The sequence below is a fragment of the Berghia stephanieae genome, chromosome 3 (genome assembly GCF_034508935.2).
Source record: "Berghia stephanieae isolate SIO BIC M18660-M18661 chromosome 3, UCSD_Bste_1.3, whole genome shotgun sequence".
NCBI classification, from domain to species: Eukaryota; Metazoa; Mollusca; class Gastropoda; order Nudibranchia; family Aeolidiidae; genus Berghia; species Berghia stephanieae.
This window is the reverse complement of record NC_088362.1, coordinates 35897964-35915143: the sequence shown is the minus strand read 5'-3', so window position 1 is coordinate 35915143 and position 17180 is coordinate 35897964. Positions and strand designations below refer to the sequence as shown.

The 17180-nt window shown below is 36.1% G+C and overlaps 2 protein-coding genes across 2 annotated transcripts in view; both read right to left on the bottom strand.

The window, feature by feature from the left end:
- Window positions 1-1650: 1650 nt before the first annotated feature.
- On the bottom strand, window positions 1651-8298 carry LOC144967644 (uncharacterized). Its single transcript, XM_078905162.1, has 3 exons — window positions 8017-8298; window positions 3921-4179; window positions 1651-2814 (listed from the first exon to the last, which is right to left on the bottom strand). The coding sequence occupies exons 1-3, from the start codon at window positions 8226-8228 to the stop codon at window positions 2590-2592; spliced, it is 696 nt and encodes a 231-aa protein (XP_078761288.1). The 5' UTR covers window positions 8229-8298; the 3' UTR covers window positions 1651-2589.
- An 8675-nt stretch (window positions 8299-16973) lies between these two features.
- The window catches only part of LOC144969537 (uncharacterized), a 10982-nt gene continuing 10775 nt past the window's right edge, over window positions 16974-17180 (bottom strand). Inside the window, exon 7 of the mRNA XM_078908672.1 lies at window positions 16974-17124. Within this exon, the coding sequence (XP_078764798.1) occupies window positions 17089-17124 (36 nt within the window). The 3' untranslated portion in view covers window positions 16974-17088. The remainder of the gene's footprint in view (window positions 17125-17180) is intronic.

The window sequence follows — 17180 nt, the reverse complement described above, 5'->3', positions numbered from 1 at the left end:
GTCATTTTTTCTTGAATTTTACGGGAAACAATTGATTGATGAATAGAATTTTTTTTTAGCAGCATCTAAGTAACTTTGCCAAAGGTTTTTTTTTATAACGAGGGTTATTCCGCTTGTCTTTTTGGCTGACAACATATGTATGCAAATTAAAGCCAAACAGTCAACGAAGATTGCCTTGTCTTCAAACATCAACCGTTAAGTAACGCATTCAGGGCCAGTAAATTTTTGGTTTCTTTTTTGTTTTGCTTTTAAGGATTTTACGACGCTTGCAACACATTAAGGTCATATCAGCGCCAGTAAAGGGAGAAAATGGGATAGTAAAAAGTTCTAGAGTGACAATTAAAGTGGCCAAGAAAGGGTAAGACAAAGGGGAATTGGTTCAAATAGGAAACAGATGTAGATTCCAAAAGCACACTATCAAAGTACTTAGTTTGAGATCACCTAAAATCTCATTTTTTTTTGTTTGTTGCTTTAGGTCTCTTCCAACACAATTGAGGTTATATGAGAGACCGCTGAAACAAAAAAACAAGCAATCTAACAAAAATAGTACAAAAGTAAATCAAAATCATAACCTAAAGATATCATAAGCTAAATTATAAATAACCAAGAACAAACAGGCAGAAGATTTACAGAAAAAAAATATCCCCTGTCAAAAATACAATCACAAACCAAAGAAGCAGGATAGGCTAGTAAAGAGAAGAAGAAACGACATCACTATCGGATCGTACACCCATGCGAACATCATAGGTATATGATTCAAGTGATGCTCCCATCCAACCACCCGCGTAAAATCTCATCCAGATACGAGCACAGGTCCCCACTAAGAGGAATACACTCAAATGTTTTACAAATCATATATAATATAAAGAAAACATAATACATTTCATAACAGAGAAATGATTTACAAGGGAAAAAATATCATCTCCCAAAACTAACTATACATTTGACTGTTTACCTTTCAGCCAGGGCATCCGGCCAGGACCAGGAGAAAACCAAGTAATCTCATTCCAAGACAAAGACAGAAAGCAATTGGAAAACAGATAAGAGGGGATAGAGGACACAGCAAGTACCTCCCTGCCCGCTATGGGAGGTAGGAACCCCACCCAGAAATTTTTGTTTCTGAGGCTAAAATCACTTGTGCGATGAAGAGACAGTTATTTGGTCAAAATTAGCATTTAGTGTGAAATATATATATATATATATAAACATTTGAAATTAAGATAGTTTGACTTCTACAACGTTGTTATCGAGCGTTGCTCTCATCAGGAAGTGCCATCCATTTCGAGGCAGATGTGATGAGAGCAACGCTCGATAACAACGTTGTAGAAGTCAAACTATCTTAATTTCAAATGTTTATAAATAGCTCCTTTTATTCTAAAGTTGAGCACTATTATTTCATGGTTTTTGTTTTATAATTTATATATATTTATTTGTGACCTATTGAGTGCTCAACAGTTTTATGAGCTTGAATCACAACACATGAGACAATGTTGTCAACGGAAATGAGGTGAGAATAGGAATGTGGTACATATTTTATATATATATATATATATATATATATATATATATATATATATATATATATATATATATATATATATATATATATATATATATATATATATATATATATATAAATGATTACGGACATTCATGACAATTATCATGATAAGAGAGATCTAGTTTATAAAATATCCTTCTGCTAGAGTTACCAATTTATACATATTATATTATAATACATGGTTTAATTAACTGAAAACAGCAAATCATATTATTTTATTGAATATCCTTCAACAGATCTCTGATTGCAATGCAAACATTAACAATAACAACATTCAATTCTCTTTGCCTCGACTCAAAATAGCTTTATTACAATAATAGGGACAAAAAGTGTGACATCACATCTGCCTCGAAATGGATGGCCTTTCCGGTTCCACACTCAACAGAAACAATCAAGCAATCAACAAATCATGGTCACGCACAGTTGCTTTAAAATAAATCAAATTGATCGAATCCGTCTCTCCTAAATTATTTCAATGTTTTGAACCCAATTTTCAACATGGCTTGGAGAGGCAGGCCTGTCAGTTTTACCCATTTCCAAGTGAGAACCACTGTGGTGGTTACTGTGAGGGTTGTTAAGAGGAAGTGATGTCATGACTTTGGATCCCTATTACAAATGATATATGCCACATAAAAATACTTCTTATAACTAGTAATACACAAAAATGAATGTAACAGCTTTAAAAAAAAAAAAAAGAGAACAAAATACCAAACACGGAACGTTTCAAGCTAAAAAACCTTCTTCAGCTGACAACAAAAAAAAAACAATGAAAACATAAATACATAATTTTTTTTAAAAAGATCGATGGCAGAGAAATATTCGGCAAGGAATTTCAAGGACGGGCCGAACATTTCTCTCCTGTCAATCTGATTATCTAGTTATGAATTTAACTTTTCATTGTTCTGTTGTTGGCTGAAGAAGGGTTTTGAGCCCGAAATGTTCCATGTTTGGTATTTTGTTCTTTTTTTAAAAGCTATTATAGTCATTCCTGTTTATGACTTTTGTAGTAACTAGTACGGTTTTGGAGATCAAGGTTTAGCACTAAATACATTATTTGGTTGAATCTGTTTTAATTTGCCTTGGAATTTTGGAGGGTTGTGCTCGTAGATCGCATTCCAACCTCTGGTCCCGATGAACACATAGTTATTCTTCTCAAGATGAGAGGCAACATTGGACAGCCTTTCTCTTATGTGGAGAGTCTCAAAAATGATGTAGGCAGGTGTGAATTTCAAGGCAAACCACTGAAGTAAAATCTGAAAGTGAAAATTATCATTAATTAGGGGTGATGTGACGGAAGTAAACAAAAAAAAATAATATGAAGTGGGAATTGTGACAGAGAGGCAGAAAATTTACGGGAATGTTGTCTGAAAATCTATCCAAAATTATACAAGGTAAGAAAATATAAATGAATGTTCAAAAATCTCAACTAACAATTCAATGCAGTGTTAAAAAAAAAAAGAGCTTTATATAGCACAATATCCACTAAATGTGCTCAAAGCACTTTACAAGGGATCCCTGGTCAACAGCACATTTAACATGTAGGCGATATTACAATTTTTCGGACAAAGACACCGCTGTTAACAGCCAGGTACTCATTTCACACCTGAGTATGATGAGAGAATGTGAGTAAAGAGCCTTTTCCAAGGACTCAAATGAGGGGACTACCTATCAATACGTTGTTCCCTCTTCTTCTTCTCAGTTCCAGGGTTAAATGGAATTGTATTTTGTCCTATATCTGAAAATTAATAACCACGTCAGAATCAGTTTTGCAACTGATTGAAGTCACAATTGAACCACCATGTGTAAAACAGATGAAGCAGATCAAGAAAATGTGACGGCTTTTACAGTCAAAAAGTGGAAAAGAGAAAACAGATCCAGTAGATGAAACACATGTTAAATTGCTTCTTCCCTTCACCCCCCCCCCCCCCCCCCCCCCCCCCAACAGCCAAACATATTTTTTAATCTGCTACTGCCAAAAAAAATTTTTTAAATTCCAATCCCTAATCTTTTTCATTAACATTACGAAAAATTTGTAGAAATACAAAATAACGACTCCAATTTCAGAACTTCAACAAAGAAGATCTTTAAGTCATTGAAACTTATTGAAAATAAAAGTTGATACCAGGCTGTATAATTTAAAGGATTTTGAAGTGTTATTATCTAATGCTTTGGAGGGTAAATTGTAGATTTGTTAAAGTTACTTATAGTGACTAAAATTTCTATCTCCTGCTTTGGAGGGTAAATTGTTGACATTTTAAAGTTAATTATACTTATAGCGACTAAAATTTTTATCTCCTAAAAATTAAGAACTTAAAAATTTTGAAGTATGCAGGTCTGATTGTTATTCTGCGATACACACCCCGTATCCCTTGCCCTCAGCATCAATGGAGAGGATACCAAAATTCCTCGGAATAGAATACCGGGCAACGAGTGTCTGAACCGATAGGCTGGGGACTTGAACAACTTTATCATTGCCCAGAGCAGGATCATCCATTGGCAGCACATAACTTTCCTGATGTTCTTCCTTCCTAAGAAGATAAACGTGTCCATCCCGATCGCCGATGGCTGCCTGTACAAAGCTGACTTCGTGCGGTGGATCTCGATTCAATTCAATATACCTGACAAGGGAAAATGAGAAAAAAACTTGAGCTTTTATATATGATTTGCAATATACACCATCTGTGCTCAAAGCTTTTTACAAGAGCTCCCAAGCCAACAACAACAATTAACCTGCCTGCAAAAAGTCAACTTCTATGTGGTGTGTCTCGGATTAATTCAGTGTCGCTTGCATTACAGGAAGAAAATCAGAACAAACAAAAAAGTGTTTTTTAAAACCACTAAACATGCTCAAAGTGCTTTACAAAGGGTCCCTGGCCAACAGCAACACTGTAGGACGAGACATGACACCTGTTAGGCATATTTTTTTTTTGATATTACAATTTTCAATTTTGTTTCATCAACAGAGTTTACGAACAGGAGTTCATTTTACATCTGAGTAGTTGCAGTAGTTGCAATTGTACTGCGTTTCCAATACGAGAAATTTACAAGAAGAATCAGCCAATAGTAAAAATTGTATCCAAAGTGTTAAGAAATGGATGAATGAGAACAGACTGAAACTGAATGATGATAAGATGGAGGTGCTGTATGTGGGGAACAGGAAGTGGAAAAGTGAAACAGATTTGAAGTTGGGGGATGCCTCCATTCAAATTGTTGACAAAGTGAAAAACCTTGGCACATTCTTAAAATCTGGACTGTCGATGGAGCATCAGGTTAATAATTTGGTTAGATCTCTCTTTTTCCAACTAAAAAAGATTGCTTCCATTAGACGGTTCATATCTGAGGATGTGACCAAGCTACTGGTTGTGTCCCTCGTACTATCGAAATTGGATTATTGTAATGCTCTGTTGTTTGGCGTTTCGCAATACAATCTGAAACGTCTTCAGATTGTCCAAAACAGCGCTGCCAGACTAGTATTCATGAAGCGTAGGTGCGACTCTGCCGGACCTCTACTTCATGACCTGCATTGGCTGCCTGTTGAGAAAAGGATTAAATTCAAAGCTTGTGTTTTAGTGTATCGTTGTCTTGAAGGTACTGCCCCTTCCTACCTTTCAGAACTAATTGAAAGATATTTAAAACCCCGCCCCTTACGTTTGGCCAGTGATTCCACAAATCTAGTTGTCCCTCGAATTCGGAAAAATGCTGGAATGAGATCCTTTTCTCATTTCGGACCCTCTATTTGGAACGCCTTACCGCAGAGCATTCGTGAAAAAGAATCTTTGTCTATTTTTAAACGTTCGCTTAAAACATATTTGTTTCGATTTTAGTAGATGGTATGAGAAGCAAGATAGGTTTGGTTTGTGTTGTGTTGTGTGTGTGTGTGTGCTTGTGTGTGTAAATGAGTATGTTTCAGCCAAAGTAATTTGTAATTTAAGCGCTTAGAGTCTGGTGTCTCGGAGTTAAAGCGCTATATAAGTTTTCAGCATTATTATCATTATTAGTCCTTCAGAGCCATGGAGCTGGAATTTATCCCAGTTTCTATAATGTGAGATGGAAAATAGCAATTGCTTTCTAAACTTTGGATAGGACACTCGTCTATCGCAGTTTTACGCCAGATCTAACAGACCCAGCTACCCAATCACTGGTGGGGGGGGGGGGGGGGGGGTTAGAAAAGATCTCGACTACACCCAGGATCAATCTTAGTCCCTTTGTTGTGAAGCAAGTGCTCTACCAACTGAGCTACCAGGAGTACATCTGAGTACAGTGAGAGAATGTGAGTAAAAAGCCTTTTCCTAGGACTCAACTCACTGCGTGGCATTTCCCCCTCTGAGCGGTATTTCAGTGCTAGGTCAACCTGACCCCATTAGTGGAGTCAGCCCATGGGTGGAACAGATAGCGGTCAGGGGGAATCTGTGATGCCGCTGATGGTAATTAATTGTTGCAATATTTCATGGTATTGCTCAGTTGCTAACACAAATATGAAAATTGTTCCCTCACAACAAGCAAAGCAAGGGTTTCTTTCATCATATGCCATGGTTGATAATAATGTATCCTCTTAAGACTGCTCATAAGAGAGGTGTTAATTTAGTGGTTTTTGAGCTATCAATGAAATTAATTTGTTGTAATTTGCATATCAATAATTTAATTCCCAGCGGCAGAAAATGTTTGAAATAAGCATCATTATAAAGTAAAATTGATGATCTTGACACATGCCAAGTTTTGTTGTCCGGGCAGTAAAACCTTAAAAGATATGAATTTTTTATTGTAAATTTCATATTTGGCATGACTTGGTGAGATCCTTATTTCTCTCCATAGTATTCCATGCCATGAATTAAGTCCAAATATCAGTTTAGGAATAAAATATAAACCATTAGACGAAAATAATACTAATATTATTTTTTAAGCATTTAACTGGTTTAAATATTATGAGTTTTGGGCACATTTGAAAGCCAACTTTTTAATGACTTGATAATTTTTTTCTATACTTAAATCCCTTACGATGCAAGTCAAATTTTTTTTTTTTTTTATGACTGTTAGGCATTATAGTTTGAAGATGTATACGGTACTGCTTTTGTGTGGTTGTCTCAGGAAATGCTGACTTTATAGTGTCATATAGGTGTCAATGTTTAGGGTATTCTTGCATGTTGAATAAGTAATATAATGTAAGTTCAAGTTCTCCTTTTGTGCACAAGTGAATATGTTAACTTTTTATAGACTGAAGCGTCCAGATATATATGGCAGTGATATCCCATAAATTAGATGACCTTTCTGTGGTATGTCTGTGGTGTTGTACTGATTTGACTCTGATTGTTATTCAGTTGTTTTATCTCTAAATTTGACTGTCTGGAGTTCAATGGTATATCAGATGACTTTAAAAGACAATGACTAAATGTGTATTCTTGAAGGAAAGGTGATGATTCTATATAACCTGTATGGACAGTGTGTTCGTTTTGAATGTAGTTGGTCAATAAAGAGAAAAAGGTTACTACTTGGAATAAACTATATGCCCTCATAATTTTGAATCCTCTTTTGTCCACATACTATGTCCGTCTGTTTGAGCAAATAATCTAATTTAACAGTACCAGTGGTTAGTGTTAGTTGTAATTGATGATTGTTACTGCAATATTTGTAGCATGTCCAGTAACCTTGTTGGGTGATTGATTTTTTTCTTGTAAAGAAGTCATACTTTATAGGCAGATTGATAGTAAATTGAGATATTGACATCATACACAATATTGGTTTTTAGTCTTTACTGGACAATAAAATATTATCTTTATGAGTTATTTTACCACATAAAGACATAAATCATATCAGTTTACTGTTATGATCAACACAACTGTTTGAGAGGAACGGAATTGGTAAAAACAATATACAGAACTTACTAAACCATGAATAAATCAAGAAAATCAACTGCCAATATGATAATATTGCACAGGAACATAGATGCATATGTGTACTTTTGATATTTATTAAAATTCTTGAGATACTGCCGCTGAGTTTTGAATAACAAATTTTTTATTTAAGTGCACCATAATTTACAAGCACTTAAAATTAGATCACCAATTTGTGATATTCAAAGAAAACTATTAACCACAAGAATGTCAAATTTTCACTGATGTTTAGAAAGACAACTGATTTTTCAAATCAAAGTAATGAAGTGAAAGAGTCTGTTATTGTTTTCCCGCTATACAGACATATTATAAGACCATAAATATCCATAATTGCCCCCATTGGACACGGCACTGCCTAATACCAGTTGAACTCCAATGACCTCACGCAGGTAGCGAGCAGAGAGGGTTATTGGTCCCTTGGGAGTTCCAACTGAAATAGCGCTGATTCCACGCAGTGAACTATGCGCCACTCAGAGAGGGATTCGAAACCAAAGGCAAGTGTCATACCACAAGACAAAATAGCCACAATATCACTACATTTTGTAGGTGAGCAGTATTTCAACTCACCTTTTTAGATTCTTCTTGGCCAAATTTATTTGGTCCAGTTGTGGTTCCACGAGGACGGCGTCCCACCCAAACTGGATAAAATTGAAGGAGTTGCTAGATATAAATCCATCATTAGCACCGATATCCACGATTAAGTGTTCGTAGGGGAATTCGCTTCTAGACAAAATTCTCTTAAATATAAAGGATGCTTCTCCTGAATGGGACACGTCCATTCCGAATGAGTAAAAGTCTCATTTTTATTCTTTGACTTCGGCACCAAAATATCATCATTTTCAAATAAGTTGTCACCGCCCGATTCTTTAATCAAATAAAGCCTCTCTACCGTATCTTGGAGAATTGACAAAAATCCACCATCTCTGGCACTTGTGACTAAACTCCGTATTTTTGTATTTCGATGCAGTCGTTCGAAAAAGCCGTCCCTCTTACTTTTAGGTTGAATTTCAGAAAATTCATGGGAGATGACGTTATAAACGTAAATCACAAAAACATTGATGATAATAAATTCAACAGCTGCTACGAATAGTATTATGTAACAAAACAGTTTTGCAATAGGCACGTCCCGCAAACAAGCTGTTCCTCTTCCTGCGCAAAGCATGTTCCCAAAAGCCCAGGAAGTAAGGTGTTTTATCCTGCACAAAAACATCCTTGTCGTGAGATTCAATTCCTTCTAGATACATTAAAAGTAGGCTGGTGAGGCTGTCATAGTCATACTTCACTACCTGCACTTAAGGAACCTAAATCATAAAAAAAAATAATAAATTTTAAAAAAATGAATGGATGAAAATGACCTAGCTAAGGCAGCTAAAAAAAAATAATCAAAATACCAAACATGGAACGGTGAACCACAAGGGGTCCCTAGCCAACAGCAAATCTTAACATTAACATGTAGGATGAGGCAAAACTCCGGTTAGGCGATAATATTACAATTTTTATTTCCAACAGAGGCAACGCTGTTAACGATCAGGTACTCATTTTACACTTGAGTATGGTGAGAGAATGTGAGTTAAGAGTCATTTCCAAGGACTCAACTATGTGCTGCTCAAAGTCCCAATAGACTCTGTCATAGTCATATTTATAGTTGATGATATGACAATTTCAATTACAAGTACAAGGGTCATGGGACTCTTTCTGTGGCAAACAACAAATTCCTTTCTGTTATTAGTTATTTGTATTGGAGCACTTTTTGTTTGTTTTGTTGATTTTGCTCTTCTCATCCTGAATTACCATTGAGATTGAACAGTAAATCAACAAACCGATTCAGATCAGAATCAGAATCTCCTTCACTCCAAAGCTGCAAAGCTTGGCTTCATTGTGTAACAGTAAGACAAGATTTTTTAATTACAGTACAGTTCCATCCATTTTCAACTTCAATTCCAGATTAGCGATTGTCGTTTGACAATCAATACACCAGAGGCTCGACCAGACATGAAGTCAAGTCTAGAACTTCTAGAGCTTGATAAAAGGGTGATCTCGAGATAGTGATGATAATGATAGATCTTCTTAGCCTTAGCTTTTGTGTGTGAATTTGTAAGTATAAGTACAGATAATAACAATTTATGCAGAAATTACAGTCCACATTGAATAAGAATGAAAGCATAGAGTTAAAAATTTAAACAACAAAATACTAACGACGATAGCTTTTGGTCTGGACTGTGAACCCTCAACGAAAATACCGATCAATTTGGAGCAATACAAATTCTTACTCAATACAGCAACAATGAAAATGAAGGAAAATTGAATATTGACTTCTTCTTCTTCTAGGTTCCATGCCTGGTCCAGGCTTCGGATACTGCATGAATTATCTCTCTCCATTCCTCCCTGTCTCTTGCCTTTTCAAACAGCTCTTGGATTGTTAGGCTGGTGAAGCCCTTCAGTTGGTCTATGAGTGTTTTTCTTTGTCTCCCCCGGGCGCGTTTACCAGGTATTTTTCCACAACTTGCCAGGTATTCATTCTTATCTTTCCTTACTATGTGTCCGAAAAAGGATAGTTGTCGATCCACTATTAAGGGCATTAGTTTCCTTTGTTGGTATGTTTGTTTTAGCACTTCTTCGTTCGTTTTGTGTGCAGTATACGATATTCTCTGCATCCTTCTCAAGCACCACATTTCAAAAGCTTCAATGTTCTTTTGTGTTTCTGCATTTGTAGTCCAGCTTTCGCATCCGTATAACAAGATTGGCCACACGTAGCACTTCAAGACTCGGAATCTAATCCCGAACGACATCTGTTTGTTTTTCAAAATGTTTCCCAGGTCCATGAAGGCCTGTTTGGCTTGAGTTATTCTTGCTCGTATGTCTCGGTTACATCTTCCATCTGTTGTCACTATTGAACCTAGGTATTTAAAACTTTCTACGTTGGTAAGTTGCTCGCCGTGAATCGTTATATTGCAGGTGTTGTTGTTTTCGGGGTTTTTCTGTATTACCATGCATTCCGTTTTGGTGATATTCACTTCCATTCCCATGGCTTCACTATCTACTACCACTTTGTCAACAATCTTTTGAAGTTGGATTTCTGATGTTGCAATGAGTACCGTATCGTCTGCGTATCTTATATTATTTATGTTGTGACCTCCCACTTTTATTCCCTCCATATTATTTATGCCCCTCATGATTGTTTCTTGGTATAGATTAAACAGATCTGGTGAGGCAACACACCCTTGACGGACTCCTTTCTTAATAGGAATGGAATTTCCTGTAGAGTTTCCGATTTTGATAGATGCCTGCTGGGTGTAGTATAATGTTTGCATGAGTCTGAGGTCTTTCTCATCAGCGCCAATGGAGTGCAGTTGTTTTAGTATTTCTTCGTGGCGTACTCTATCAAAAGCTTTTTTGTAGTCGACAAAACAGAGGTATAGTGGGGTCTGAACCTGTATAGCTCTTTCACTTAAAACACGGAGGAGGTATATTGCGTTCCTTGTCCCTCTGTCAGGTTGGAATCCATATTGTTCTTCTGCGATTTCGGGGTTAATCTTATTCCTTAGCCTGTTGATAATTATACGCAACAGTATTTTGTTGATGTGGCTTATTAAACTTATAGTTCTAAAATTTTCGCATCTGACTGCACCTGCTTTCTTTGGTATTGCTATGAAAATAGAGTTACAGAGATCTTCTGGAATTTTCCCAGTATTGTATATATTGTTGAATAATATGTGAAGTTCATCAATTGCTAGATCTCCTAGGCTTTTTAATACCTCTACAGATATTTCATCAGGGCCTGTTGCTTTACCATCCCTCATTCGTTCCATGGCATGTTCAATTTCACTTTTGGTGATGTTTGGTCCGCTTAATGGTTCTTTGAATTTCAGTGGTGGTTCATTTCTATTTGGATCATTGTACAGTTCGCCTATGTATTCTACCCATCGGCTTTCTATATGTTGTTCTTCAAATAGCAGTTCCCCTTGTTTGTTTTGGATACAACTTCCTGCTGCTTTGCTTTTCCTTTTCCTGATAGTTCTTTTATTCTTTGGTGAGCTTTTTGGGGGTTGGGTATGTATTCTCTTTCGATTTCGCAGCATTTCCAGTCTAGATAGTTCTCGTGTGCCTCGATGCATTTGGATTTAATGTGGTTGTTCAATGTTTGGTATTCTGCAGACCCTCTGTTGCATTTTCGTCTTTCTTCAAATAGGTTTAGAATTTCATTTGTCATCCATTCCTTTTTGCTGTTTATTTGAGCTATTGGTAAATGCTTTTCTGCAGTTGCTTTGACACACTTTTGGAATATATCAAATTGTTTTTCACATTTTTCATTATCAGGTTCACTTTGGCTTTGTATCATGAGTGCATTTTCAAATTCTTCTCTCATTTTTGTTTGTATGCCATTGTCTTTGCATAACCTGTAATCCCTCTTTATTCTACCAGCTGTTCTCTGAATAGCTTTAAACTTTATCCTTACTGTAAAAACAACTGGGACATGGTCACTGTCTACATCGGCGCCTGGGTAGGTTTTGCAATTCAATATGCCATTTCTGAATCTTGATGAATATTGACTATGATGTATCTAATAGTTTTCATCAGTCATATTGTGTAAGTGTAAGTCGTTTAGTTTTAAATTCGTTTCTTTTCCCCTCATCACCATCATCACCATCATCATCATCATCATCATCATCATCATCATCATCATCATCATCATCCATCGTGGCTTGTGCTCTTGAGCACGTTGCCGGTCATCTGTCTCCGCGAATCACGATCCTCTGCGGTGCGCATGAAATCTGTGTTGCTTTTTAAGTCACATTTGGCCATTCTTAGGTTATTTAGATAAGTCATTCTTTGTCTTCCTCTAGCTCTCTTTCCTTCAATCATCCCAGATGTTACCAACTTTTCTATTCCGTCTCTTCTCCACACATGTCCCAGAAACCATAACTGCCTCTTTCTGATGTTATCGATCAGTATTCTTCCCTTTCTCACATTCTCCAACACTTCCTCGTTCGTACACCTGTCTGTCCATGATACCCTCAACATTCTTCTATACACCCACATCTCAAATGCCTCTAACCTCCTCGTACATTCTTTGTCAAGCGTCCACGTTTCACAAAAGGGTACTTTAGGTTGTTGTTTGACACCACTGGTCGTATTTTATGGAACACGTTTATCGTTATTGCTATTCTTTGTTTTATATCCTCTATGTCACGTGCGTCATGGGTGATGATAGTGCCTAAATATTTAAATTTCTTTACTTGTTTGATGGTCTCTCCTTTGCTTGACAAGTGGAAGGTCGTGTTGTTGTCATTCTTTGAGACCACCATGCATTCGGTTTTCTTAATATTTAGTTTCAGGCCCATCTCTTCACTTTTGCACACCACTATATCTAAAATTTTCTGCACGTGTTCTGGAGAGCAGGTCATCAGAGTACCATCGTCTGCGTATCTTTTGCTATTCATAGTCTGCCCTCCAACGACGACGCCTTTCATATCTTCAATTTCTTTGAATATTATTTCAATATATGTGTTAAAAAGGTCCGGTGATAAAACGCAACCTTGTCTTACTCCCTTCACGATGTTAAAGAAGTCGGATGTTTCATTATCCAGTTTGACACACGCTGTTTGATTCCAATATAAGTTTTCCACAAGTCGAAGGTCTTTACTGTCTATACCGATCTTTTCTAAGATTTTGAATAGCGTATCGTGCTGTGCTGAATCAAAAGCTTTGGAATAATCAATGAAGCATAGATTAAGTGATTTTTGTTTTTCGATTGACCGTTGCAGTAATGTTTTCAATGTAAAGATTGCATTTACCGTACCCTTTTCTTTAACAAAACCAAACTGCTCGACACTTATCTCTGGAGAGATCTTGCTCTTCATTCTTTTCATAAGTATTCTTAACATAATTTTTGTGGCCTGGCTCATTATGCTGATTGTTCTGTGTTGGTCACAGTCAATAGTTCCTTGTTTTTTGGGTATCGTACTGAATACCGATTGTCTTAAGACATTAGGCAATTCACCCTTTTCATATAAGACATTAAAGGCTTTTGTCAGAATGTCTATTCCCAGATCGTCGAGGGCGTCAATCAATTCTGTTGAGAAGCTATCTTGACATACCGCTTTCCCCTTTTTCATCTCTTTGTAAGCAGCTTCTAATTCTTCTGGCATAATCTGAGGACCCGTGTTCACAGTAGAGATTTCTTTATCCAAGCGCGTCCCTCTTTTGTCATACGCGTATAGATTTTTTTATGTATACTGCCCAAAGTTACAAAATTTCGTTGTATATTACTGTTTGCGTCTTTAACGCATTTTCTTGCCACGGCTTATCGTTTTCCACTTAGATCTTGTGATCTTGTATTGACTGGTAGAATTGTTTGGTGTTAGATTGTTTTAGTCTTTCAATTCTGTGACATTCATGTTCAATATAATCTTCCTTTGCTCTCTTACACTCACATTTTATAATCTTATTAGCTTCTTTATATTCATTGCTGTGGCGTTCTAGTTTTCGTCTTTCATTCATCAGTTTCAAAATCTTGTCATCCATCCACTTATGTTTTGGTTCGTGTTTTTTCACATATGGAATAGTTTCTCTTGCAGATTCTGTGATGCAGTTCGATACTTGATTCCAGTACTCATCTATGTCTATATCTGAGGTCAAGTTTTCACTTTTTTTCTTTCACGCATTCTTTGTAATCATTTTTTTATTTGATGGTTAATTCTCAATAGATCTAATTGCAGTTTTGGTTCCACTTTCTTTTTCTTGATTTGTTTAAGTTTTATTTTTAGTGTGGCCTTGACAGGTCTGTGGTCACTATTACAATCTGCGCTTCGAATAGTTGTTGCGTTGCGTACGATATTTCTGAATCGATGTTGGACCAGAATAAAGTCTATCAGATTTTTATAAAGGCCACCTGGGCTTATCCATGTCCACTTCTTTCTATCATGGTTTTTAAACCATGTATTGACAATAGTAAGGTTTTCCTATCTGCACCAGTCGACAAGTCTTTCCCCTCTATCATTTTTGGTACCTAGTTCGTAGGGGCCAACGATATTTTCAACTCTCTCGTTACCAACCTTTGCATTGAAATCACCAATTATTAAACGAATTTCATCAGATTTACATTGTTTTAATGCTTGTTCCATATCTTGATAGAATGTCTCAATTGTGTTTTCGTCACTGTCTGATGTTGGGGCGTATATTTGAATAATATTAACATTAAACGGGTTTCCTTTCACCTTTACTAAAATAACTCTTTCTGAGATTGCAACATGATCTAAATATCACTTTGATGTTAATTTGTCTAAAAGAATTCCAACTACTTTTTCATGATGTTTTCCACCTGCATAATACAATACAAAATCATCTTCTTTAACTACTCCTTCTCCCGTCCACTTCGATTCTGAGATTCCAAGGATGTTAATTTGGAACTTTTTCATTTCTTGAATAACCTTTTCAAATTTTCCTAAATGGTTGAATGTACGTATATTCCACGTAGCCAATGTGATTGTTTCATTTCGCACAAGTTTGAAACGTTAAACGTGTTCGGGACAGCTGATGTCCTGGGAAAGTTTGTTAGTGACGGTGGTTTTCCGTTGCCTTCCGTCATTGTTATTAGTAAAAAATAAATTATTGCATTTTTATGTGACTGAGTTGTTTTTTATGTTTTCTTTGGCTTCTCCTGGTTTTTGTTTTTGTTTCCTTCCACCTTTATTTCCTCTTTTTGTTATTTTTATGTATGCCTTGAATAATTCAAAAGATCTCAAAATGTTCACTATTTCTAAATTTGGTGTATTATTAATTGTGTGTCGTATTGTCCGTAGGTGTTGGGGTGAATAGTTATAACAATAATTAGGTGTTGTAATTTTCGATGTTCATCGTCGACCGTTGTAATAAGAGATAGCTCACTGTTGTTTTTGTTTTTTCTTAAAATCGTAAAACGTAAAGAAATATGGTCTCAATAGATGAAAAAATCCTTGCAAATATTTACAAAACTTTAAAATATTGCTAAATTAATTATTTAAAATTCACGAAATTTCGTCAAAAGGAGCACAAAGTCATAAGAAATCCCCTGAATATGAAATAAAATTCGTCCTATATAGAAATAACACTTAAAACAGCCGTAAAATGCAATAATTTTAAGAGCTCTGTGAAAAGCATCCTTCCAGCGCTGAACACATGACCTCATAAGTTATAGATTTGTTAAGCTCCCGGCATATAATTAAACGAGGTAAGTTCCTTGTCTATCTACCATGCACTTCTTCTTCTTCTTCTTCTTCTTCTTCTTCTTCTTCTTCTTCTTCTTCTTCTTCTTCTTCTTCTTCTTCTGAATAGCACGACGGAACGCCTCTCTCATTCTCTCTCTCTCTCTCTCTCTGTCTCTCTGTGTCAGCCTCTCTCTCTCTCTCTCTCTCTCTCTCTCTCTCTCTCTCTCTCTCTCTCTCTCTCTCTCTCTAATGTAAACAACGCGATAGAAAGTTACAGTGCACTTAGTTCAAGGGAAGTAACCGTGGATGGTAAATGCGTGACGTCATTGGCATACTCTCAATACGGCGAGGAGCTACTGAACATTTCATTTCTCTGTTTGATATAGCCTTCTCCCTTCCGAATTAAGAAATTAAGGAGCATGCACCGGTGTAAGATAAAGATCTGAACAAGTGTATATGAAAGGTGCCAGACAAAGCAAGAAAGAAAAATACAAGAAAAAAAAAAACCATCCGATAAAACCAGTCGACCTCGATTGGGATTGGGGATTGAACCTCATACCTTCTGATTACCGGTCAGATGTGCTACACCACAGTGGCTCCCGATACTTGGAACAATCTTTAATACCTATATTCTTCACAAGGGTACGCGTTTTACGCTTTGAACCCTCATTGTGTTGTTTGATGTAAGCGACGGTTCACAGCGTAAAAACGCGTATCCTGTAGTGTTTCATTTATCCTGTTTTGTTGATAAAGGGGAAATCCGAAACATCCACACTTTATGTTTTCGTTTATTAAATTGAAGCTTACATTCAATTTTACATTGGTTATTTATTTGCTCCTTATAAAAAAAAAATGAACATGGACTAAACGGAACAATTTTGACATCCAAATCTTATATAGCTACATGTATATATATTATATATATATATATATATATATATATATATATATATATATATATATATATATATATATATATATATATATATATAGAATAAAATAAAATTCCATTTATTCATCCCACAGAGGAAATGTGTCTCTAGGGTCTTTTCCAAGGGAAGACTGGACTACCCAGGCGTCAGCCGCAGTGCAACACCGCAAACTGAGCTAGGGCGAGGTGACTTGCTCAAGGTAGCACAGCGCAGCGCAGCGGCGGATGATCCAACTCGGTTCCTTTCGGGTACGAAGGAAAGACCGTACCGCTGAGCCACGCTGCCCCCAGCATTCAATAAAATTGAAAACCAGAACAACAATATATATATATTAATGTTTATTTATTTATCCATTACAATAATATTATATTTTTGAAAAGCAAGTATACAATCTAAAAAGTTGGAATAGAAATAAAGAAAGAATGAAAGAAAGCAGAAAAATACGAAATAAAAAAAGAAATATAAAAAGCAAACAAACAAACAAATATCAAGATAAAACCAGACAGGTGTAGATCATCTCATCACGAATTTCTCATCTCCAGGCCCAGCTGTTGTCCCTGCAAGAAATGAGAAACACTGATTTAAAAAAAATTAAAAAATAAAATAAAACATC

What these genes read in the sequence shown, in the direction of transcription:
- LOC144967644 (XM_078905162.1), bottom strand. Translation starts at nt 8,228, where the DNA reads ATGGACGTGTCCCATTCAGGAGAAGCATCCTTTATATTTAAGAGAATT. An exon ending in GCCAAGAAGAATCTAAAAAG is followed by an intron (nt 4,180 to 8,016) that starts GTGAGTTGAAAT and finishes TTCCCTTGTCAG; the next exon opens with GTATATTGAATTGAATCGAG. An exon ending in CTGAGGGCAAGGGATACGGG is followed by an intron (nt 2,815 to 3,920) that starts GTGTGTATCGCA and finishes TTTCACTTTCAG; the next exon opens with ATTTTACTTCAGTGGTTTGC.